At 41.4% G+C, this 27017-nt stretch overlaps 1 protein-coding gene across 2 annotated transcripts in view; it reads left to right on the forward strand.

The window, feature by feature from the left end:
* The window catches only part of DIP2C (disco interacting protein 2 homolog C), a 433069-nt gene that overhangs the window by 359106 nt on the left and 46946 nt on the right, over positions 1-27017 (forward strand). For both annotated transcript variants that reach the window (XM_053665789.1, XM_053665790.1), the window contains 3 exons: positions 9269-9399; positions 18660-18828; positions 21119-21289. In XM_053665789.1, coding sequence (XP_053521764.1) covers positions 9269-9399; positions 18660-18828; positions 21119-21289 — 471 coding nt within the window. The remainder of the gene's footprint in view (positions 1-9268; positions 9400-18659; positions 18829-21118; positions 21290-27017) is intronic.

The following is a 27017-nucleotide window of genomic DNA, read 5'->3' on the forward strand; positions in this document are numbered from 1 at the left end:
TTTGTTTTAGATTTTATTTATTTTTAGAGAGAGAGAGGAAGGGAGGGAGAGAAAGAGGAAGAGAAGCATCAATGTGTGGTTGCTTCTCGCACTCCCCCTACTGGGGGACCTGGCCCACAACCCAGGCTTGTGCTGGGAATCAAATCGGTGACCCTTTGGTTCACAGACCAGCAGCATTCAATCAATCCACTGAGCAACAACAACCAGGGCTAATTCATTTATATTTAAAGTAATTACTGATAAGAAGAGACTTCTCTCATCTTGCTGTTTCCCATATGTCTTAACAGCTTTTCTATTCCTCATTTTCTACATTACTTTCATATTTTGTGCTTAGCTGATTTTCTTCCAGTGAAATATTTGAATTCCTTTCTCATTTCCTTTTGTGTATCTTCTATAAGCTATTTTCTTTGAGGTTATGATGGGGATTCTATTTAACATTCTAAAGCCGTAACATTGTATTTTGAATTTATAGCAGCTCAACTTGAGTAACACAAAATGGGTCCTATACAGCTCTACCCAATCTTTTTCAGTTGTCAGTGTCACAAAATTGTATCTTTGTAGATTGTGTGGCCCAAAACACATAGTGATCATTTTTAAAGGCATTCTCTTAAACTACGTAGCGAGGAATTGTGGAATTTAAATATTTAGTTATAATAATAGTTTTAAAACTAAGATTTTTATTTTAATGTATTAGTTTCCTAAGTCATGTAGGTAAAATGGAGTTATCAACTGTTGCTGAAATTATACTATCTTTCATTACGTCTTAGTTACCTTTACTAAAATCTTTATTCAGATATCTTTGAGCTGTGTCAGTGTCTTTCTAGTTCAACCTGTAGAAGCCTCTTGAGAATTTCTTTCACTTAGTTCTAAATGTAATAAACTCCTTCAACTTTTTTTTAAACTCGGGGGTGTCTTGATGCTCTAAAGTTAATTTCAGTTTGCCATCCAAGTCTCTCCCTGTAAGTTGCAAGCCTTTGACAGGTCCTAGAATCCCAAACTAGTTACTTCATATTCTGCACTGCTTCCTGCTTAAGCATCTTCCCAGAATCCTTCCCTCTACTTTTTAGTACCAATCTAGGTGATAAACCAAATAAAACACAATATAAAAATAAAACATTTTTTCAAAAGCTTTTCAGAATAAACATTAATTTTCGTACCACTTAAATTACTTGTACTACTGAAATTAGCCTTCTAATGTCATCTTTGTCCGTAGGTCCATTATAAAAGTTCCTTGATGAACTTTACCCTTCTTTGCTATGTTATCCACCCCTCAGTTACTGTCAGTTTGTTCTTCATTTCCATGTCTCTGCTTTATATTTTGCTTGCTTATTGGTTTTGCTGATAGGTTCCACTTACAGGGGAGATCATATGCTATTTGTCTTTCACCACCTGTCTTACTTCACTTTGTGTAATGCTTCCAGTTCCATCCATGTTGTCACAAAGGGTAGGAGGTCCTCCTTTCTTTCTGCTGCATAGTATACCATCGTGTGAATGTACTATAGCTTTTTGATCCATTCATTTACTGATGGGCACTGAGATTGCTTCCAACACTTGGCTACTGTAAATTGTGCTGCTATGAACATTGGAGTGCATAGGTTCTTTTGGATTGGTGTTTCAGGGTTCTTAAGGTATAATCAATCCCAGAAGTGGAACTGCTGGGTCAAAAGGCAGTTCCATTTTTAGTTTTCTGAGGAAATTCCATACTGTTTACCACAGTGGCTGCACCAGTCTGCATTCCCACCAACAGTGGACTAGGGTTCCCTTTTCTCCACACCCTCTCCAATACTTGTTTGTTGATTTGTTTATGATGGCCATTCTGACCGGTGTGAAGTGGTATCTTATTGTGGTTTTAATTTGCAACTCTCTGATGGCTAGTGATGGTGAGGATCTTTTTACATGTCTCTGAGCCCTCTGTATGTGCTCCTTGGAGAAGTGTGTGTTCAGGTCCTTTGTTCATTTTTCAATTGGATTCTTTGTTTTTCTGGAGTGGAGTTGTGTGAGTTCTTTACATAATTTGGAGATCAAACCCTTGTCTGAGGTATCATTGGTCAATATGTTTTCCCATACGATTGGTTCTCATTTCATTTCAATGCTCTTTTCTTCAGCCATGCAGAAGCTTTTTATTTTGATGAGATCCCACTTGTTTATTCTTTCCTTTATGTCCCTTGTTCCAGGGGACATATCAGTGAAAATATTGCTGCATGGTATGTCTGAGATTTTCCTGCTTGTCTCCTCTAGGACTCTTACATTGTCACAACTTATATTTAAGTCTTATCGACCTTGAATTTATTTTTGTGTATGGTTTAAGTTGGTGATCGAGGTTTTTTTTTTTTTTTAATGTAGCTGTCCAGTTCTCCCAACACCATTTGTTGAAAAGGCTGTTTTTACTCCATTTTATGCTCCTGCCCACTTTGTCAAATATTTATTGACCATAGTGACATGGGTTTACATCTGGGCTCACTTCTGGACTCTGTTCTGTTCCATCAATCTATGGGGCTGTTCTTATGCCAGAACATCTTTTTTAAGATTCTGTTTATTTTTGTAGAGAGGGGAAGGGCAGGAAAAAGAAAGGGAGAGAAATATCAACGTATGGTTCTCTCACACATTTCCTACTGGGGACCTGGCCTACAACCCAGGCATGTTCCCTGACTGGGAATTGAACTGGTGACTATTTTATAGGCTGACACTCAATCCACTTAGCCATACCAGCCAGAGCAACTGCTTTGATTACAGTGGCCTTGTAATATAGTTTGATATCAGGTATTGTGATCCCTCCTACTTAGTTTTTCTTTCTCAAAATTGCTGAGGCTATTTGGATCATTTATGGATCCATATAAATTTTTAAAATGTTTGTTCTATATCTGTGAAATGTGTAATTGGTATTTTAATAGGGATTGCATTGAATCCATAAATCGTTTTTGGTAATATGGACATTTTGCTGATGTTAATTTTTCCAATCCATGAACACAGTATATGCTACCATTTATTTCTGTGTTCCTTAATCTCTTTCTTCAATGTTGTGTAGTTTTTTGAGTACAGGTCTTTTACCTCCTTGGTTAGGCTTATTCCTAGGTAGTTTATTGATTTGTTGCTGTAGTAAATGGGATTTTTTCCTCTTTTGTGTTTCCGATATTTCATTATTGGTGTACAAAAATGCCTTCAATTTCTGACTATTGACTTTGTATCCTGCTGTTTTGCCGGAATCACTTATTAGGCCAGGTAGTTTTTTCATGAAGTTCATAGGGTTTTCTAATGTATACTAGTATGTCATCTGCAAACAATGACAGTTTAACTCCCTCCTTTCCAATTTGGATGCCTTTTTTGTTCTTACCTGATTGTCATGGCTAGAACTTCCAATACTATGTTTAATAGAAGTGGTGAATGAAAGCTTTTTGTTTTTGCCCATTGAATATGATTTTAGCTATATGTTTCTCATATATGGCCTTTATTATGTGTAAGTATGCTTCTTCTACTCCCACTTTGCTGAGTGTTTTTATCATAAATGGGTGCTGTACCTTATCAAATGTTTTTTCCACATCTTTTGATATGATCATGTGATTTTTGTCTTTCCTTTTGTTTATGTGATGTATTATGTATATTGATTTGTGAATATTGTACCATCCTTGCATCCCTGGATGAATCCCACTTTGTCATGGTGTATGATCTTTTTAATGTATTGCTGGATGCAGTTTGCCAATATTTTGTTGTTGATTTTAGCATCTTATGTTCTATAGTAGTATTGTCCTGTAGTTTTATTTCTTTGTTATGTCTTTATCTGTTTTGGGGATTAGGAGGGTAATCAGTTTGGGAGTTATCACTCTTCTTGGACTTCTTGCAATAGTCTGAGAAGAATAGGTGTTAGCTCTTCCATAAATATTTTGTAAGAGTCTCCTGTGAAACCATCTGGTCCCAGGCTTTTGTGTACTGAGAGTTTTCTGATTACTGCTTCAATCTCACTAGCTGTTATCAGTCTGTTCAGGCTTTCTGCTTCTTCTTGATTCAGTTTTGAAAGATTGTACTTTTCTTGAAATGTGTCCACTTCTCCCAGGTTTTCAAATTTCTTGACATATAGTTGTTCATAGTAGTTTCCTGCAACGAGCTATATTTCTGTGGTGTCAATTGTAATCTCTCCTCTTTCATTTCTGATTTTATTTTGGGGCTTCTCTCTCTCTCTTAATGAATCTTGTTAAAGGCTTGTCAATTTTGTTTATCTTTTCAAGGAACCAGCTCCTGGATTTATTGATTCTTTGAATTGTGCTTTTAGTCTCTGTGTCACTTAATTCTGTTCTGATCTTGGTTATTTCCTTCCTTCTACTTGCTCTGACCTTTGTTGTTGTCCCTCTAGTTTTTGCAGGCACAGGGTTAGGTCGTTTATTTGAAATGTTTCTATCTCCTTTAGGTAGGCCTATCTCACTACAAACTTCCTTCTCAGGAGTGTCTTTGCTGTGTCCCATAGGTTTTGGACTGTCGTGTGTGCATTTTCATTTGTTTCCAGAAAGATTTTAATTTCTTCCTTGATCTCATTGTTGACGCATTCATTATTTAATAGCATGCTATTCAATTTCCACAAATTTGAATGTTTTTGAGCTTTTCCCTTGGGGTTGGTTTCTAGTTTCAGGCCCTCGTGATCTGAGAAAATACTTTCTATGATTTCAATTTTCTTAAATCTCTTGAGGCTTGTTTTATGTCCTATCATGTGTTCTGTCTTTGAAAATGTTCCATGTGCATTTGAAAAGAATGTGTATTTAGCTTCTTTGGGGTGAAGGGTTCTATATATATATATCAGTTAAATCCATTTATCTAGGGCATTGTTCAGTGCCACAGTATCTTTATTGATATTTTGTTTGGAAGATCTGTCCATTGTTGACAGGTGTTAAAATCCGCTACTATAAATGTGTTGCTGTTTGTATCTTTCTTGAAGTTCTTCAAGATTTTTTTTATATTTTTGGGTGTTCCTACATTGGGTGTATATATGTTTATAATGTTTGGATATGTTTATAATGATAGGTCTTGATGGAGTCTTCCCTTGAATATTATGAAGTGAGCTTCTGTGTCTCTTTTTATGCCCTTTGTTTTGAAGTCTATTTTGTCTGATATAAGTATTGATGCTCCAGCTTTTTTTTCTGGCCATTTGCTTGGAATATTTTTTTTCAATACTTTGCTTTTAGTCTGTGTAGGTCTTTTGTTCTGAGGTGGATCTCCTGTAGGCAGCATATGTGTGAGTCATGCTTTCTTATCCCTTCAGCTACCCTAAGTCTTTTGACTGGAGCATTTAATCCATTTACATTTAAGGTTATTTTGATAGGTACTTGTTCATTTTTCCCCTTTTTGTATGTGTTCCTCAGTCTCCCTTACTCTTTTTCTTCCTCTTCTTAAAACAGTCCCTTTAGCATCTGTTGCAGTGCTGGTTTGGTGGAGGTGTACTCTTTCAGCTTTCTTTTGTCTGGGAAACTGCTTATATTGCCTAACATTTTGATTGAGAGCCTTGCTGGGTAGAGGAGCCTTGCTTGCAGGCCTTTGCTTTTCATTACTTGGAATATTTTTTGTCATTCCCTTCTGGCTTGTAGTGTTTCTGTTAAGAAATCACCTGCTAGCCTTATAAGAGCTCCCTTATATGTTACTTCCTGTTTCTTCCTTGGTGCCTTTAAGATTCTCTCTTTGTCTTTAAAATTTGGCATTAATTATGATGTGTCTTGCAGTGGGCCTCTTTGGGTTCATCCTAACTGGGACCCTCTATGCTTTCTGAATTTGCATGGTTTTTACCCTCACCAGGTTAGGGAAGTTTTCTGTCCATGTTTTTTCAAACAGGTTTTCTATACCTTGCTCCTTTTCATCTCCTTCTTGTATTCCTATGATTTGGGTGTTGTTGTGTTTCATGTTGCCTTGCAGTTCCCTTAAGCTGTCTTCACATTTTTTTAGTCTTTTTCTATGTAGCTCCTCTACCTGAGTATTTCTTTCTACCTTGTCTTCTAGCTCACTAATTCAGTCATCTGCTTCATCCAGCCTGATTGTAATTCCTTCAGATACTGTGTTCTTCATTTCTTCCTGGTTCTTGTTTATCATTTGTATTTCCTTTTTCATGCTGTTGTAATTCCTACTCAGTTCCCTATAGTTGTCACTGAGTTCCTCGTGCATTCTTATAACCATCCTTTTGACTTCTATATCTGATAGTTTGCTTGCCTCGATTTCTTTTATCTCTCCTACTAGCGAGTCTTCTTTTTGCTTGCAGTTTCATTCTTTGTCTTCCCAGTTTAGGTGACTCTTTTTGTTTCTGCAGTTCTCAATGCTCTGCTTTGCCAGCTATCTTCTTGGAGTGAACTTCTGTGGTAGGTGTTCTGTGGGACTCATTTATGTGGTCTCTCTCTCCTTGTCTGGATGCTCTAGGGCTGCCCTTTCTTCCATTTGTGTGGGCTCTCTTGTTGGGCTTTACCTGCGGGTGTCTCATTTGTTGATGGGTTCTCCCCTGAAGTGGGTTTACTGGTAGTTGTAACTCCCACCTTGTCTAGTATGCTGTTGTACAGGTGTTGGTTAACAAAGCAGTATTATCTGACAACCAAACCTATGCCAGCTAAAAAGAACTCCCCTTAACCATAGTTGAATTAAGATTAATAAAGGTGAGGAGCAACTGCAGACATTGTAAGATATGTCATAGGGAATATGAGGTGACAAAGAGATGGCAAAATGTTATCACATGGTAAGAGGGAGGAAAATTGATTAAGAGTTGGGATAGAACTGAGGTGAAGAAAGGGAAAGAACAAAATTTAAAATATAAGTAAAACACGAAAGGGCAATGGGAACAAGGAGGTAAGAAGAGAGAAGAGTATACTATGCAGTTTGAAATAAAATTGAAGGGGCACTGGATCAACAGGAGCAAAATTGCAGAAAAACCACAGCAGGATCGATAGCAATGACAACTGAATGGAGTTTAAGAAAGATGGAATGGGAATGAGAATATTGTAGAAAGGCAAAAAGTGAGTATGTCTACAGTAAAGAAAGATGATTTTGAGAGGATAGGGGAAGCAGACTAATGAGAGTAAGCAAAGCAGTAAAGCCAAGGTTGAGAGAGGGTGGGGGGAAGGAGAGAGAACAATGTAATAAAATTCCTCCCTCAACTGGTCAGGGCAGAGGGAGGGCAAAATGGAATAAGACAGTGGGAAAGCATTCTATGGGATATGAAATACAAATAAGTAGTGAAGAAATGGGAGTTCCTTTGGAGATGAACAGTGATAGCCATGGTATTTCACCCATCTAGCCACTGTTTATAAAAGGCGGAAAAGAAATAAGACTTATTAGAGGGAAAAAGAATGTGAGCTGACTTTAGAATGCAGAGCATTTATGCAAGGTTAGATGGAAGAGAAAGAGTGAGAGTAAGGCATGGAGACTTGGCATAGTGCGAGGGAAACTAAATTTAACCACAGCAGTAATAAAGCTCAGGAAGATGATGAAATGGATTAAGTCCAGGGTAGGGTGCTATGTGGGCTTTGGAATAACAACAATATGAAAAATATATATAATCTGAATAAAAAGAATAAAAGGTAAAATACCAAGAGTAGTATGTTATTTAGAATACTAGTGAAGGGAGAAATTAAAATGCAATATGAAAGGGAGAATAAAAAAACAATAAAAACACAAAAAACTGAATAAATGGAAAGAAGAGAGAGAAATGCTATTTAAAAACATACAAGTTCTGATGAGGAGCAAAGAGCAATTTATCTCAGCTGTTGGTGTTCATTTTCTGACATCTTTCTCCTTCTGTCTCTGGTTTTCTCTCAGCTCCAGGTCTTACTGTCCTACTCTTGAGAAAAAGAAAAAAAAAGCCTGCCTAGCAGGTCTTGCAGTTCATGCCAGATACTTTCTCTGCTCTCTTTACGTTCTGTGTGCTCACAGGTCCTGCTCTCAGGTTAAAGTCCAAGTTTGCACTCGTTTTCAAGCTCCTGCGGGCACAGGCATGTTTTACTCCTTTCTGTTTCCTGAGCACCTGACACATGACAAGTGCTCGGTTAATATTATTTGCATTTGCTGCACTGAGCTGAAGAACTTGGTTGTCAAGCTGTACGTAGAGCCTGCACAGAGCAGGGATTCAGTGAAGGTTTGCTTTGGTTGCTAATCTGAGAATGTGAGTAATTTGCTAAGTAGGAGGTTTTACTACCTTCTGATCCAGGAGGTTGAGGAATGTTGCACAAATTCAGTCCTGTTACTTCCTTAAACAAATACGGTGGCCTTGAAAGCAGGCTAAAAAGAATTAGTTATGAGTTTGGTTTTAGATTAATTTTATGTCACCTTATATGAATTCAGTAAAATATCCAAGGTGAAACCTTCTGGGCAGGGCTTCTCCCCATGATCCTATGGGTCATGATGAAAGGGGCCCCTTACCTGGATTCTCTCACAGCTTTTCTCAGGCCTTACACCGGGTTTCCCTCCTCATTACGAGGTTCGCACTGGTCCATTTTCAGCCCCAGTCTGGGAACACAGCACTTCACACTAACTGGAGACCCATTTAAAACCATGAACCTGGTAATGTTCCCTGTGCTGCTCTCAAGTTCATCTTAGATTTGATTGGCTAGAAAGCTTCTGTGAGGACATTGAATATCATTTATAAGACATTTTTACGGTATTTTAAAATACTCTATACTGAGTGTAGTGGGACTGATGCTGGGATTGGAGCAGCTTGTTCCTATCTTCATGGAACAAGCTGCTCCAAGTGGTGGGCTCAGTGGTGGGCTGAGAGTGGGTTTGGCTGCCATCCCAGGATATAGCTGCCATATCCCACTGTGCAGGTCTCTTATTCCAGCTCAGGTGTGTGATCTTCAGCAAACACTGTACCTTCTCTGAGCCTCTCTGACTTGGAGCCTGTTCACCCCTCATGCTCTGCTGGCCCCTGTTGCCCACTAGTGCTATGTTAGGCCTAGAGATGACCATGAATAAGGATGGACCGTGAATAAGGCATAGTCCTGCCCGGAGATGGGGCATAGGTGTGACATCTCCCTGCCTACTTCACAGGCCTACAGTGGAAGCCCTTGGTGGACTAACCAGCTATTTAAATGCAACATGTTGGTGCTTCAATTGCTAGAGTTATTAGGTCCAGGGGACCAGAAAGTCATGTGTCTATGTGTGGTTTTCTTATTTAAAATGGGAAGACTAATGAGAATATAGCAGCCCACTTTCTCCGCACAATGCCAAAGCTTGGTCACAATTGTCCCCTGCCCTAAATCACTTCTGGGCGCTGGTGTTGGGCTCCATGCACTCAGTGGGCCCTGCTGTCTTGCAGATGTGTCACGCAGCCACCAGTGCCTTCTGCCGATCCATTAAGCTACAGTGTGAGCTCTACCCCTCTAGAGAAGTGGCCATCTGCTTGGACCCTTACTGTGGACTTGGGTTTGTTCTGTGGTGCCTCTGCAGGTGAGTTTCCCTTTAATGCCTTTAACATGATAAGTAAATCATACATGATTTCTTACAATTGATCCCTGTTCTGCCGCATTTTTCAGCCAGGCTCTCAGGGTGGAGTGAGTTCCACATTCTGGGGTGTCTGACAAAATTAGCCTCCATGAAGTTTACTGAAAGACAGAGATGATGGCTGGGTTCTTCTACTCTAAAATCCTAGCAGTTACCCCTGGCCTGGAATTCGTATTATATCAGAGGGTGTTGCAGGTGCTCTCCTCCTTCAACCTTCTCCCTAATGCAGGTGGGGGGGGACTGCAGCTGAGGTAGGGAGGCAGCTGACCTCCCCTCCAGGGTCCAGTGCTCCTCAGCCATCAGTCCTCCGAGCCCAGCTTGTAACAGGTATTTATGGAGAAGGTGAACATGGAGATTATTTTTTCAGGTTGTACATTTATGTTTATTGCAGAAACTTTAGAAAATGCAAAATATAAAGAAAATAAAACCATCAATAATTATACCACCTAATGATACAAAGAAATATTCACTATTGGCATGTGGCATATAGCCTTTCAGAGTTTACTTTCTAATGCAGTGTAGTATCTATTATTATTAACATACCAAGGTCTGTCCAGAAAAAGTCCGGCCATTGTTGTTATAACAAATCTCTTTGCATTATATTGATGTAACTTGCAGCCAAAGAGTGGACTGGAATTTGCATGTGTAGACAATGATGACTTCACTGTACCAGTCAGTGGGGATGGTAGACAACATTGAGTGAGCATGTGTACTGTGTGGCTATTGCATTCAAAATGAGCAAGTACAGCATCAAATCTGCATCAGATTTTGCATTAAGCTTAAACATTCCTCTGTGGAAACTATTCAAATGATTCAGGAGGCCACATCTGTGGACAACTGGTGATGGGTACCTTCATCACAACCATATGCCCACTCATGCATCACATCTCATACAGTTTTTTGGCTAAACATCAAATCACCCAGGTGACTCAGCCCCTCTACAGCCCAGATTTCACACCCTGTGACTTCTGGCTTTTCCCAAAACTAAAATCACCTTTGAAAGGGAAGAGATTTCAGACCCTCAGTGAGACTCAGGAAAATACAATGGGGCAGCTGATAGCAATTGAGAGAACTGTGTGAGGTCCCAAGGTGCCTACTATGAAAGGGACTGAGGCGTCATTGTCCTATGTACAATGTATCTTGTATCTTGTGTCTTCTTCAGTAAAAGTCTCTACTTTTCATATTACATGGCTGGAAACCTTCTGGACAGACCTCATATGTAATTGTGCACAAAGATGCTCCAATAAACATGAGCGCCCACCACCCAGTTTCACATGGATCATCCTGTCACCAATTTTATTTCATCCATGTTCCCATTTTTCCTATCCCTTTTTATATAGGACATTTTAAAGCAAACACCTCAACGACATATGATTTCACCATAAACCTTTAAATTACATATAATTTTATAAGTGTACATCAATATATTTATAAAACTGAGGTGTTACAGTATAAAATTGGTCATAATTTCCCTTTTTTCTTCATAATCTATAGTAGACTTTTTTCTCATGTTTTTAAACATTTTTCTAGAACAATGATCTCAATGCCTTCAGAATATTTAATAGTATTAGATTGGATTAAAATATAGTTCCTGTATTTTTTTAAAACACTGACATTCTAATTAGTACAATAAAACGTTTTGCGAGAGCACATAGAATTGAACCCTAGAGTGTATTTTAATGATTTGTGCCTCCATCTAAAATGCAACAGCATCATGGGTAGCTTTTTCTTGGGAAATAGTTCAGACTATACCATCCCAACAATAGGGCCAAAGAGACCTTAGACATATTTGGCCAACTGAGTAGGAAGCCTGTCCCAAACTACTGACCTTTTAGGACAGCTGTCTGTGCTACGGACAAGCTGAAGCGCCTGAGTAAAGGGCTTCCTGGTTCTGCAGGGTCATCAAGCCTAAGCCCCACTCAGGCAACAGAGAAGGTGCTGTTGAAGGGAAAGTGAGTTTTTGATGTGCATCACCTATAGCAGGAGAGGGATGGGTTGGGGTCTCCAAAGGAATTGTGTGGAGAAGGTTGCAACCAAACTTTACTTAATGTCTTTCCTGAAGATTCATTCAGAAGTCTGGAAATCAGTGTTCTTGATTGACCCTGCAATGTTAAATATAAATGCCTAATAGCTGTGAACCTCTTCATTCTGAAATCCTTTGTAGAAACAGATCCCAATAGACTTGCTTTAAAAACTAGACCTGAAGCTCTGGCTGGTGTAGCTCAATGGATTTAGTGCAGGCTGCGAACCAAAGTATCGCTGGTTCAATTCCCAGTCAGGACACATGTCTGGGTTACAGGCCAAGTCCCCACTTGGGGGCACATGAGAGGCAACCACACATTGATGTTTCTCTGCTTCCCTTCCTCTCTCTCTAAAATATAAATTTAAAAAATCTTAAAAAAATACTGGACCTGCGAGTAGCCACCCAGTAGCAGTGAGAATGTCCAGCATCCATAAGTTGTAATTACCGTTTTCCTCTCAAACGAGCCAGGACTACTTTGAGAAAAGGCTGATTTCAGGCTGGGATGGGAAATGTACGAGATGACCCTGAATGTGTGAGAAACAAGGCAGTGCCCACAGAATGAGGAAGGGCATGCCAACAGGACCAATGAGCCAGCTTACAGGGACTCCCACTGGCCAAATCGGGGCAATCAGAGCATCCAAGTAAGGATTGTAAGAGATTATAACACTGTGAATGAAATGGGAAATTATCCAACCATTCACATATAAGTAGATGACAAATTGAAAGCCCAGTGAGTAACAAGGACTTACATGGTAGCCATCCACCAAATAGTTGTTAATGATAAAGGAGAGGAGAGAACCTTCACAGTGGAGAAGCCTGAACCAAGAGACCAAAGTGAAGCTCGTCAACAGTGAGACAAGGGGCCCTTGAGTGTCACTGGGAGGGGTGCAGTGAGGGACACTGCGTCAAAGCTGCTTCACCTCAATCTAATCACGGGGACATTGGACACTCAAACTGAGGGGCACACGACAGCACAGTGGCCTGTCATCTTCATGAATGCCATTGTCATAGTGTCGGGGAAGCTCTGAAGGCTCCATCTGGACAGAGTCGACAGCTTAAATGCAGGGTGAGACTCTGAACTGGACCCTTCACAGTCAGATATCACTGGGACAACTGGCAGAACTGGCAGAACCTGAACAGGGTCTGATGGAACTTGAATAGGGTTAATGGAAGAAATGTATCAATTAGTGTCCTGATTTGATGCCTTAATTGGCTTGTGGAGGAAAATATACTTGTTTGTTGGAAATATCACCAAACTTTAGGGCCTAAAGTATTTGAGGTTTTTGGGATGTGAGGTCAGTGACTCACCCTCCAATGATTCAGAGAGAAAAAGTTATATGGCTTTTCTTGCAACTTTCCTTTAACTTTGTAATTGTTTCAGAGTTCTTTTTTTATTGGATACAAAGTTTTTTGTATATCTTTAACTTAAAGTTTCCTTCAGTCATAAAGTAGGTTATTTATCTGAAAATAATTGACATGATAGAATTGTTTGAAAATATTTGGTAAGATCATACATGTCTTTAAAAGCATGTCAGAGAATTGATACTCCCTGATAAGAAGATTCAATATTGTTAAAACGGAAATTCTCCACAAATTGGTCTAAAGATTCAGTGTAACCCCTGTGAAAAATCTCAGCAGGATTTGGTTGTTTGGGGATATTCAGTTGCTGTTGTTGTTTTTTAAAATTTTATTTATTTACTTTTGGAGAAAGGAGGGAGAAAGGTAGAGAGAAAAACATCAATGTGAGAGAGATTCAGTTGCCTCTCCAACACCCCCAACTGGGGACCTGGCCCACAAGCCAGGCACGTGTCCTAGACTGGGAATTGAACCTGTGACCTTTTGGTTCTCAGGCTGGTGCTCTTTTGTTTCAGTTGCTAAAATTACCAACATGATTCTAAAATACAAATAAAGGACCCACCATATACCCAAAACAATCTTGGGGTAGAATAATGAAGTTGGAAGACTCAGACTTCCCAATTTCAACACTTGCTATTATAACCAAGACGATGTGGTACTAGCATAAAGATATAACATACATATGGAGGTAGATACATAAAATAATCAGTTAAACAGACTTGAAAGTCCAGAAAACAAACCCTTATATGTGTGGTCACTTGATTTTTCAACAAAGGGGGAACCAAGGCAACTCAATGGTGAAAGGATAGTCTTTTCAACAAATGATGCCGGGCAAAAGGAGCATCCACCTGTGAAAAAGATTAAACTTCTACCTAACTTCATATACATAAATCAACTCATAGTGAATCATATACCTAATGTTAGAGCAAAGGCTATAAAATATTTATTAAAAAGCATAGAAATAAATGTAATATTAGGTCAGGGAAAGGGTTCTTAGGTATGACATCAAAGGTACGATACATAAAGGAAATACTGATAAATTACACTCCAACAAAATTTAAAACTTTTGTGCATTAGAAGACACCATTAAGAAGTGAAAGACAAACCATAGACCAGAAAAAAATATTTGCAAATCATCTATCTGATAGTCTTTCTAATCAGACATAAAACAAACTCCTAAAACTCATAGACAAGTGAAATATTTAAAAAATGGGCAACAGATTCGAACAGACATTTCACCAAAATAGACATATGACCAATAAGCACATGATAATATGCTTAACAGTTATTACAGAAATGCAAATTAAACCCAGTGAGCTACCACATCACCAATAGAACAGTTATAACCTAAAGACAGAAAATGAAGTGGGAGGCTTGTATTTCCTGATTTCAAAACTATAATGTGCTGTTAAGCAAAGGTAACCAAGGACGTACGGAAATAGGATTCTCATACACCATTGATAGGAATGGAAAATGATGAAACCACAGTTCTCATGTTCTTAAAAATTAAACATAAATGTACCATGTGACCCAGCAATTCCACTCCTAGGCATCTACCAAAGAGAAAGGGCAACATGTCCACACAAAGACTCGATGCTTGAAGCATTCTCAGCAGCCTTTGTTTAAAGGGAAAAAATAAGGAAATAATCCAAATGTCCACTGACTGGTGGGCAGTGTGTAAACAGTATTTGTCGTATGAATAAACATTCATGCAACGGCATACAGCTGCCATGTGGGTAAACTTCACAAACACTGTGCTGAGTGAAAGAAGCCAGATCCCAAAGGCCACGCATCCTATAACTGCATCACGGTGCCGTTAGTGGGAAATGTTCAGAGAAGGCAAACCTGGAGACAGGAGAATGATGATGACTGTGGCAAGGGCTGGCGACAGGATCAACTACAAATGGACACAGGCCTACCCTTAGGGTTATGGAATGTTCTAGAACTGCATTGTGGTGATGATTATACAACTCTGCAATCTACTAAAGTTTATTTAGCTCTATGCTTAAAATGGGTAGGTTTCATGCTATGCAGCCCAGTATTGAATTGACTGAGTGCACATTACAGGCACTAGCCTGTCAGTGAAGGAGGCTCACCCGTGTGACACAGGGCGGTGTGTGTCCAAGTGAGCCAAGTGGCTGCCTTGCTCACAGCTGCCAGGTTGTGATGGTTTTCAGTTGTTTGTGTATTTTGTCAGGTCAATAACCTGAAATTACTCAAATACAAATGTGCAAACTTATATTAGTTACCGATATATCTTTTGTTCTCTCGTGGTCAGTCATGTTTTTATTTTTATTTTCTTAAATAGACTTTATTTTTTAGAGCAGTTTTAGGTAGGTTCACAGCAAAATTGAGTGTAAGGTACAAATACACTTTCTGTATCCCCTGGGCCCACACACGCACAGCCTCTTCCACTATCAGCATCTCCCACCAGATGGTACATGTTCTGTGGTCTAGGAACCTATGTTGACACGTCATCACCACCCAGAGCCCAAACTTTGCATTAGGGCCCATTATTTGTGTCTTTATAGCACTCCTGGTGCTGTAGAGACCAGAAATAGACCCATCTAAATATCATCAACCAGTCTTTAACACAGGAGCAAGGCAATACAGTAGAACAAGGGGTGTCTCTTCATCAAATGGTGCTGGGGCAACTGGATACTTACATGCAGAAGAGAAAAAAAAGAATCTACACCCAGAACTCACAGCCTTCACAAGAATTACCTCAAAATGGATCGGAGGCCTAAATGTGAAAAGTAAAACTATAAAACTCCTAAAAAATAACACAGGAGAAAACTTAGATGACCTGGAGTTTGGTGATGACTTTTTAGATATGACACCAAAGATGCAATCCATGAAGGAAAAAATTGAGAGGCTGGGTTTTATTAAAATTAACAGTTTCTGCTCTGCAAAAAACAGTCAAGAGAATGAAAATGCAGGCCACAGACAGGGAGAAATACCCCCAAAGTGTCTTCTTAATCATTTTGTTCTTTTTGAAGTTAAAGTCTACACTAGAATAGTAGGTTCCAGAAATTCTCAAAAAATAATCGTAATACATTACCAGCAACCTGCATTTAAGTGGGTTTGTTTTGTCCATACAGGTATTCATAGCCGGTGCCAACAAATCAATATTGGTTAGTACATAAAACAATCAACACTTGTTGGACTGAGCAAGGAAAGAGCAAGTAGAAAACTCACGAATCAGGTTTTCGGCTTGTCCTGTGTTATCAGGATTTATTGGCTTCTGTGCTACTGATTTTCATAGCTCTGCTTAAAATTCCCGAGCCCTGAATTGTACAATGTGCTAGCCACCCTTCCATGTGCTCATGCTTCTGATCAAATCACTCCTCCTGATATGTATTCTTGGGAAAGGTAGTAGGTGATTTGTATTTAGTTCTCTTCATTTTGGATCTCCTTTCATGCTACAGCATTTATGAAGTAAGACGCTGGGAACAAGACATAAATGCTAGATTGTTACATTAAGAGGAATGTCATCATAAGGTTTCTCCTACATCTTAGTTCCCTATGAGACAAGGCTCAAGGGCCATCAGACGTGTTTGGTACCAGCACTGAAATGCAAAAGTCCTTGGTGCGAGCTGTGCAGATCTGAGCCACCATAAAAATCATACAGGGTAATCTAAGGTGGTAGTGTTAACCCTGCTTCACAAATGGGTTGAATGACATTTGGTGTTAACAGAAAACTGCCCCATCACCTTTCACAGAGGTAAGACTTGTGCTTCCTAGGGGGTAATTATGATTTATATGAAGTGTGATGTGTAGCCTTGTTAGATCTTAGGCCTGCACATTAGATCTTTGACTTGTACACAATCCTGCTTTGGGCCTGAGATTTTCTTTTAATATCCACTCAGCAGAGATAAGTTTCTGTTATTTTTGTTTCTGGACGTTTATCAGAAATAAAACCTTATGATGATATTCCTCTTAATATAACAACCTAGCATTTCCATATTATTCCTGCTTCATGCTTCCTTGAGGCTTCTAATTGGAGTTGACACATTAGCTACTAAGAACTGCTCTAATTCAGTCACACCAGATGTAGTGTGCAGGCTGATTCTTCAGCACAGTGTGACTGCAGCACAAGTGACAGAGAAGGACTGAAAGACGGCCCACCCACCGCAGCAAAACAGAATAGCAGCTTCCAACAGGATCAGTCATAGGAACTCCCTTCAGCTTGATGTCAGCATTCTCAGAGGCTGCCCACCTTGGGGAACAGGGTGGCAGCAGGAGCGAGGAGAGTGTTGTGTCCCTCACCTCTTCCAGCTCCTGCAAAAAAGACTGTAGGTCTCCAAAGATGGCCTGGGACCGCTGTGAGTATGAGGGGGCAGAATCTTTTGGTCCCTGGATATGTTGCTGGAGCTAAGGAGTTATTTGGCTTTGTTTTCAGATGCCACGTGTAAAATTCTTGGAAGGTTATTTTAAGAAAAATATGGAATGCCTCAAAAGTAAAATGTCGGCTTGTATCAGTATTTCGTGATGTAGATATATTTGTTGTGATGTTCCTTGACCTCTGAATACCTTTAATATAAAGTGATTTTGAATGACCTAAATTAATTTCCCAAAGACAAATCTCAGATAATTAAACCATTTGAAAAGATCACAGAAAAGGTCAAAGATTGCTCTTTCCTTTTGACAAAAATAAACGAAACTGGACTAGAGGAATAAGAGAAAAAAAGAGAACTCCCCACCCCACTCCACCCCCGGCATGCCCTGAAGAATAGTTTTTCTGCTGAGGGCCCTGTTGAAAGTAGATTTTGTGAGTGAACTTCATTTCCTCACATTTTTTAACCAGTTGGAGTCTATTGTAAACAATTGTGGAAATTTTAATGTGAGATTGGCTTCATTCCAGAAGATCTGGTTTTGGTATCATGGCGTAGTAGTTGAGGCTCACTGTGCTTTTCACCTACCTTCCAGATTGTTTGTACCTGGAAAATCCCTTTTTCTTCAATGTTAGATTATTAACTGAGGATACTTTATTATAATGCATGACATCTGTTAATGTTGATCTATCATCAGCAACCATTAAAAATGTAGTTTTGGCAAATACTCCATTATTTTAAAACCACACTTGCTCCACCAATTGATGACCAATCAAAATGTGTAACCTAGCATTTCCTTCATTTCTCTAAATGTGTTCTCTTATGTAAATGTGTTTTCCTTATTTCTCCTGTTTGGTGATTTGTTTGGATTATTCTGAAGCAAAATTTCAAACCTTAAAAATTGAGTGACAAACGTCATCTGTGTTCGTTTTCTTTCATTTGCTCTGGGTGTTGGCGTTCTAAACCAGAGGTAGGCATGCTTTCTCTCAAAGGGCCCTTCAGTAAATGTCTTGGGCTCTATGGTCTCTGTTGCACCCAGTTGGCCCTGCCTATTGGTGCAAAGCCACTGTGGACTGTGTTTAGACCAGCGAGTGGCTGAGTCTCAAATAACTTCATTCACAAAAACAGGCAGCATCTGTAGTTTGCTAACTGCCCTTCTACCACGTTTTACCAAAATTCGGTTCTGTGTTTCCTGCTGTGAAAGAGAACCCAGGTTGTTGTTTAGTACTGGCTTTGAGAGAAACCCCACAGCATCACAGCTTAGATGTTTCAGGTGAGTGCTCAACTTGGTGCTAACTCTCAGTCCTAATTTCTATAGTTCTTTCCTGTTTTTCACAGTGTTTTCATGAACACGCCTTCATTTTTTGCTCAAAGAAATCTAAGTGTAGCGTGGCTGTGACTGCCCCTCTCTTGCACATGGAGCACAGGCCTTTCTCAGGCACAGGTTGGATGCTCCTCTGCATCCTCACTGACCTCTCCATTTCTCTCTGCAGCGTCTACTCTGGGCACCAGTCTATTCTCATTCCGCCTTCTGAGCTGGAAACCAACCCTGCTTTGTGGCTTCTGGCCGTCAGTCAGTACAAAGTCCGGGATACATTTTGCTCCTATTCGGTGATGGAGCTTTGTACCAAGGGGCTAGGCTCGCAGACAGAATCCCTCAAGGTAAGCACCCCTTACCCCTCACGGTGCCTGCAGAACATTCCCAGTGTCCTGGGAAAGCAGTGTCCAAGGGCATGAAAAGGGTTTGGCGAAGTTAAAATAATAACGCTTCACAAATGTCAGGGCTTACAAAGCTGTTTTCATGTGAAAACCTCATTTTATAACATAAATATTTTGTCACTGCCCTAACCAAAGAGTACAAATGATGTTATTGATGTTTTGAATTCCATTAGGTCTACTTGAAGGGCCCTAAATTGCTTTTTTGTTACTTGGCGGATTCAGTTCTTCAGCACAGTTCATGTGATTCTGACACTGGTATTCAAGTCATAGGTTTGGATTTAGCTCCTATTTTTTGTTTACCTTGAGGACCCTGATTTGTAGGTCGTAAGCAATCCTAACCAAAATTCATTTTTACAGTTAAGTGAACAGTGGTGTTTATGACAATAATAGCATTTCCTTTCATGTAAACCAGGGACAACTAATAGACATATTTTCATGGTACATTAAGCAGTCTTTATCCAAGGAACAAGGAGGAAATAATCATATCACCTGTGTTCATTTCTGTTTACTGTTTCTGTGCCCAGATGTGTGGGTTGCCATGTATGTATCCAGACGGCCCTTGTATGTGTGTATGTGTATGCATGTGTGTGTATGCATGTGTATGCACACACACACACAGTAAAGCACTTGCCTCCCCTGAGTTGATAAAATGTTTTTTTATCAACTTAATGGATTAGAATTGAGCGGGCAAATGAAATACAAGATAAATTTGATATTAAGTTGCATAAATAAGTGTATAATTACTTGAAGTTATATATTTATGCAGGAAAAGAAATTTATAAAACATAATTATTACTCATGTTCACCTCTATTACATAATGAAATGAATGAGTGCATTTCATCAAATTTCCCTGTAGGGGCACAAATAACCAAAGTGAAATAATATCATAATTGAGTGATTTCTAAGCACTTTACATTTTGATTCATTTCACCTTCATAACAGCTCTCTAAAATAGAAACAATTACTGTTTTCATTTAAAAAAATGAAGAAATGTAAGTTACAGAGAAATTGAGCACCCTTTCCAGGTTCTTACTTTTTTTTTTTTTAAGATTTTATATATATATTTATCTTTAGAGGGGAAGGGAAGGAGAGAGGGAGAGAAATATCAATGTGTGGTTGCTTCTCTTGCGTCCCCTGCTGGGAACCGGCCTGCAACCCAGGCATGTGCCCTGACTGGGAATCAAACCACGATCCTCTGGTTTGCAGGCCCACACTCAATCCACTGAGCTACACCAGCCAGGACCCAGGTTCTTACATTTAATAAATTTGGGGGCTACATTTTGAATCTTTGGCTCCAGGTCCACCATCCCAAACCCTAGGCTACACTGTGTCCCAAAACATACACATGTATATCATTTGCTTTGCCCAGGATTTCATGTTCCCTGTGTGACTCTATGTATACAAAACCACGTTTATAGACTACATTTCAGTGTCAACATTCTGTGTGTGTGTTGCCCTCTTCAGTTCAGGAGCCTTGTCAGCTCTCCCTGTGCCAAGGCACCTTGCAGGTGCTTGAGGCACTGAAGGGGTTTGCGTGTGGCCATTGTCCTCCCTGAGACACCACCACTCAAGCTCAATTCACGTTCAGACGCAGCCACTACCTCTTAGCAGGTCCCAGCTCTTACTGCGGAGAGTGTGCAAACTCACCTGGTTGTTCCTCCTCTGAATTTTGTGGTTTTGCTCCATCAACTGAATTTGGTACAGACAGAGGTGTGTGGACCTTAGAAACAGAGATGCCCTTGATCATGAGCATTTCTCTCTGACCTGTGAAGTCCCATGGAACATAAAAGGCAAGCTGCTTTGTAAAAGTTCTCCAAACATTTTAGTTTTCCACTCCTACATTAAAAATAGGTTTTCCTATTTCTCTCCAGTTTCCGTGCATCCATGTCTGTAGTGGTCTTTTCAGGTGCTTCCTTTCTTCCCCAAACCCTGAACCTTATTTTGTACAGGGCCTGGCTTCTTTCTCCTCAACCTTTCTACTCCTCATTCTTGCTGTTGCTTCTTGCCATTATTTAAAATATATTTGTAGTAGCATCCCTGATGATGTTATCTGTGTGCTGGTTATATTTTTTACACAGACATTCTAGACTGTTTCAGTTAATGGTGCGGAGCCATTGGACCCTCGAAACGAAAGTCTGTGTGGAGTTTCTGCTGAGTGGGTGGGTCTGGTTAAGGAGGTCACACAGCTGAGCACTGGGAAGGCTGATCTCTTACTGCTGTCATTGTTTCTAGGCACGAGGACTGGACTTGTCCCGTGTGAGGACCTGTGTGGTGGTGGCAGAAGAACGGCCTCGAATAGCACTCACCCAGTCCTTCTCAAAACTCTTCAAAGACCTGGGCCTCCATCCGCGGGCTGTTAGCACCTCGTTTGGCTGTAGAGTGAACCTGGCCATTTGCTTGCAGGTGAGTTTTGTTGATGTCAGTCAACAGTGGTAGGGTGACAGTCACTGTTAATGAGAGGGGTGCAACACATACTCAAGTTCAAGCTACTTTTTTTGGCTGATGCTTAGCTACATATGGAAGATAATCTTTTAATTAAATGCAAGTAATGGGTACACCTGTCTTCCTTCCTCCTTTTCTTTTTTGTCTACATTTCTCAGTAACCATTATTCATAAATAGCATTGGTTGCACTTACTCTATTGGAACATTTTTGCTTTTGGAACATGTGTAGCCATTGTCCCAGCCCTCTGAAGTTGGGCTTTTTAAAATTAAACATGAGACAAGTGTTTCATTGTGGAAAAGATTTCTGTCCCTTGAAGGAGTTAGTCTTGTGTATGTAAATAGTAATTTCCGTAGGAAGAATTTCAAACATTGAGAAGGGTTGGCAGTTTAGAAACAACTGTTATAGTTTCATTTCTGTGGCATAGGTGTGAGGCCACAGTCCTAAGATAGTCTTGCTTAACCACGGCTAAAGAAATAGAGCTCTTCCTTTCTCCATATTAGCCCACTTCCAGGTATGGTCACTATTCCTTTCCTCATCTGGACTCCTCACATGAAGCCCAGGCTGTGGCCTTTGCTGTGCCAGGTCAGGGCCGCCTGAAACGAGGGAGAGGGGACCGTGTAGGAGTGTCCTCCCCACGGACCCTTCCCAGAACCTCACCCAGGACAAGCTCAGGGCAGAGTTTGCTCCTCGAATTTGTTAAAACAATAAAACTTGACTCCAGTTAACACAAGTTACTCCCAAACTCTGCTCTCTGCCCACTGCGTCTCCCCATTTAAGCTCCCAAAGATGGTTGCATACAATGAGTTCTTGTTCTCATTGAACATCTTCTCGTCATCTGTGAGATGGACAGTAAATATACAGATAATTATTTGAGTAAGTGTAAAATAGTTTAGGAAAAATAAACAGAGTGAGAGGGTAGAGAATGGCTTGGACATATGGGAGGCACTTTCAGGAAGGTGGCCAAGGAGGCCTCTCTAGGAGGTGAGTTTTAGCCCAGTGCCCTGAGGTGAACAAGGTGCGCAGTGTGGGCAAGTGCAGAGCCTTGGGGCTGGTAAGTGAAATGTTTGCTTCTGTTCATTTTTGCAAAAATTAAAAAAGTCTGTGGTGACGGTACCATACAAACAGAATGAGCACAGCCCAGGTCTGATGGCAGAAATCCCACATCTCCTGCTTACATAGGGCTGACTAATCCCCAACATTTTATCTACCCAGAAATAATCATCGCTAACCCCTGAGGTACAAAAAATAAATAAGCAGGAAAAGCTAAAACATTCCAGATCCTGTGCCTAAATACTTAAAGGCACTGAGAAACATATGCCGTTTTTCCTTCAGAGCATCGCAGTTACCGACGTATGTGACGTCAGTGAGCGGGCAGCTCTGCTGTTCTGACGACACAGTTTTCTTGGTCAGGCGGTCTGTCATCCTTATTCAACGGGGCTGCACTTCGGCTCTGAGCATTTAGAACCAAAAGTTCAAGTTGGAACTTCCTTCTGCAGTGGAGGCAGCCCTGTCAGAAGAGAAGTGTCTGTCCAAACGAGGAGTGGAGCTGTGTCCAAGTGATGCAGGGTTTCCCAGCCATGTTCTCAGGGGTGGTGTTTTGTGCAGTCTGTGGGTGTCTGCGGGTGTACCCCTGTCTAAAGGGTTCCTTGGTGTTTGGGAAAGGCTGAGTGAAACAACCGACATGATTTACTACTGCCTGAAAATGAAACATATACATGACAATTTAGAGTTATACAGTGATAAATAAGGGATTTGGGGGTTTGGCGGGGGTAGTTTGCGAGAACAGTCTTCATTTATGGCACCATGGACCTTTCACAGCCCAGCCTCAAGCTTCTCTCACCCACATTACCATCTGGTACGAAAGGACATCGTCTACCTTACAGTCTTTTGTGCTTTCAATTCCGAGCACCCTGACTCCCTCTGTCCTGGGTCTGAAATGGGCCCCCACCCATTTCACGTGGCAAAAATGGCTGCTTATTCCAGGTCTCGTTTCTAATCCCTCCAGTGGGAAGTGTTTCCTTCCTTTGACGTCCACTGGCCCTTTATCCCTCCCACTTTATACTTCCTAGCACATTTGATACATAGTTATATAACAGACTTCCATACCCTCTGGTCCATGAAAAACTGTCAGAGGACTCAGTGTCTCCCACGGTCATACAGTCACTTGTGAACATGAACTCATTTCGTGGATGTACTAAAAGCAGTTCCTGTACCCGTAGACACGGCTCATGAAGAGAAATGAGGCGTATTTGTCTGACTAGAGTCCAGCCTCCTGTGTGAAGTAAGTACATGGCAGCAGGGAATTTTCCCCAGAATGAGGCACAGTGTGATCTCCAGCCAATGAAAGCCCCCAGCATCACTCTGTAACCAAACTAGTGGGGTCCCACCGACTGCTGCCCACAGGCAATAACTCTGAAGAGAGAGTCCGCTGGAAAGGGAAGTGGAATTTTTATTTCCTTGTAAATGTACACCATTGCTTGATGCCCACCCCCCCTGCCAACACCGCCAGAGGAGTGAGCAGGCTGTTGGTGGCTGGCCACCAGAGCTTCACATGCAGGGGAGGGGCGCAGGGCTTGTTGTCCAGCCACGTTGCTTCCCAAGACCTACCTGCCCAAATCTCCTCTTCCCTCGCCCTGCAACCTTCTTTTTTACTGGGCTTGCTCTGAGCACCTGCAGTGCTCCTGGTCAGGCCCGAAGCCCTCAGGGAGGGGAGTGGAGACTGACCCTCCCCAACTGCACTAGGACATAGCCTACTGGCCTGCACTGGCATGAGCCATGGGCAGGTAGCCGGTAGCCACCATGGCTTTCTGCCTTGAAAGGGGTATGGGGCTTGCTGGCATTGGCCACTGGTAGGAGGCAGCTGCCACATCTTCCCCCGAGGGGGAGGGATGCGGGGTTTGCCGGCCCCAGCCTCCCCAAGCCCACTGGTCTGAGTCTCCTCCACTCCCCTCTTGCCAGAGCTCATTGCACTTTAAGCCTGCCCTGGAGCACTCAGGGAGGGGCCCTGGGAAATGTTCCCAGGCCACTCAGTCCCCAAGGCCTGGGGCCCAGGATCTCCCAGGCCCTGTCAGCTGGTAAGGAGGATAGAGAATCTAAGAGGCATTCCCACCCACTCTCCTTTTTAAAATCTCTCCCAGAATGCCCTGGGCAGTGGAAGCAGTTGAGATGGTATGTCCCTCTCATCCAATCACCTTCCTAGTTTTTGTTGCCACCTTGCATGCCTCTTTTTTTTTTCCTGTGTCATACATGTGTCATTCTGGTTGCTGGGGTGATGCACCCATGCTCTGTCTTTGGCACTTCTACATCCCTACCCATTTCTCGGGGCAGGGGGTGTTTGCCCCATTACAATTACCCCCTTTAACACTCTGGACACTTGTAATCTTACAAGGGCAGATCGACAAAGGTCTTGTTCTTTTGTAACTACTTCCTGCCAACCAAGACATGTAGTCCTACCTATCCTCTGGTCCATAGGTCCCTAACAAGGTAGGTCTGGATGGAGGGGAGCCTCCATGCGAGGCAGAAGGATCTTGCAAAGCCCAGGTCAGTTGGTTGTCCCTGAAAAGCAGCATGTGCAATGTCCAAAGGATGGCATTACTGGACAAGTTGGCATCCTTGTTGTGTTTTGGAAGTAGCAAATTTGGCAAGATTGTTAGAAGGCACAGTCAGACCCACAACAACTGAATGACAAAGGCAGGGACTAATTCTAGTGTCCCTGATTAAGAAAAAATGGCTTCCTTGGAGGAAGGTGTACAAGGCATGTCACCCCTGTCTGAAGCCTTACTGCCTACTGTACTCAGCTTAAATTAGCCTCAGGGGAATATCCTGAGATTCCTCCCTTTAACACTTCTACACCCTTTCTTCTGTCCAAACTGTTAAGGCAGAAAAGAGAGCCATTTTGAAGCAAAGCTGATAGGCTGCCCCATTCCTCACCAACTCAAATGTTTAGTCCAGCTAAACCACTGAGTCCCAGGAGGTGGTGATGCAGGTGGGCTTCTCAAGTGGGGCCTACATCGTCTCTGAGTCCACAAGACTGTCTTTTAGAAAACGCTCAGTTGCAAGGCCTTTGCTGGAATGATACTATGAAGTGACAATTTGATATCATCAGGTTAAACCAATTCAATTCTTAAGTAAAAACAAACTGAAGATAGTTGCACTAGAGCAGAGGTGTCAAACTCGTTATCGTTGAGGGCCACATCAGCCTCAGGGTTGCCTCCAAAGGGCTGAAGTAATTTTAGGACCATGTAAGTGTAACTTCCCCTTAACTGTTAAGGAGCTGAAATTACATTTGGCCCTTTGAAGGCAATCTAGAGGCTGATACGCCCCTGGTGAAAATGAGTTTGACACCCTGCACTAGAGTCTAACAATCACAACTGAGCATTTTGATTTCCCTTAAAACCTCATTTCTCTCCCTGTGATCACCCTTATTACCTCAAAAAGACTGCTAGTTATCAATTTTGCCTCATTGTTTGCATAAAAACAACAAAAGCACACTGAACACATAGGCTTTTTTAAGTCTGCTTTGCTGGACCTTCCACAAGGAACCTTCAGATTGACCAACTAGGCCCTTCATAGAAGCCACACTCCACAACTTCCATACAGCTTTGCCTGCAGTACTTGTATTCTTCAAGTCCTTGAGGTTCCCATCGTGTCTTAACTTTCCTCCTTGCCATCTCTCAGGAAGGCATACTGCATTCCTTCCCCAGAAAGGCTGCTGTGTACCACACAACCAAACAAGGTACCAGGACATTTCTCCAGTGGACTTTTGTTAGCTTCCAAAGTCCATCCTAGTCCCTCACAGCTTTCTGGTAACAATGATACCTGTTGTTACCATGCATGCGTCCTTCAGGCATGACACTCCAGTGAAAGTCTTGGTCATTAAAACCATAACTTGACACCAGTCTTACTGGTTCCATGCAAAGGTAATTTGATATCATTACTGATTAAGAATGCCAAATTCTAGAGGGATCAGGTAGGGAGAAAAATACAAAGCAAAAAGGAAATCCTTGTCTTTCCAATATCCACCAAGAGCATTTCCATGCCTTATATCTTTTATTACTTTTCCTCTTAACCTAATGTTAAGTTTTAACCCTTAGGAACCTCAAATTTCTTTCCAAAACAGAAACAAAATTTAAAAATCCAAAGCAAAAATCAGAGTTCAAAAAGAAAACAAGAGGAAACTAAAACTAGCCTTAGTATCTTGTCTCCCGCCAACCAGTCACACTAACTGGCCACACAGGCAACCTTTCTCAGGGCCCGAATGGCATGAAGCCCCATTGGTAGAGACGTTCTCTCACCTCACACTGGCACCAGACCACCTTTGCTAGGTCCAAATGGCACGAAGCCCAAATTGGCAGAGGTATGTTCTAACCCCATCTGGATTCTACCCGGCACCAATGGCTGAGGTGCTCTCTCACCTACCAGTGCATCTGCTGGTCTCCTGGCAGAGACATCACTTCTTATCAACCTCTCTCATGTCAGAGACATGCTCTCTCACCCCAGCTGCCTCTACCTGGCACCGGATGACCTTTCTTGGATCCAAATGGCACAAACCCCCAAAGGGCACAGATGGCAGATTCTGAGTGTAAACAAAACAGTTAAGTTTTCCAAGTCCCCCAAAGATCAGAAAGTAAAATCTAAAGCAAAGAATAATTCAGTCCAAGCAGTGAGGTTTATCCTCTTTCAAAAAA

This window comes from Artibeus jamaicensis, unplaced genomic scaffold (assembly GCF_021234435.1).
Source record: "Artibeus jamaicensis isolate MK-2021 breed Jamaican fruit bat unplaced genomic scaffold, CSHL_Jam_final contig_426, whole genome shotgun sequence".
Classification (NCBI taxonomy): Eukaryota; Metazoa; Chordata; class Mammalia; order Chiroptera; family Phyllostomidae; genus Artibeus; species Artibeus jamaicensis.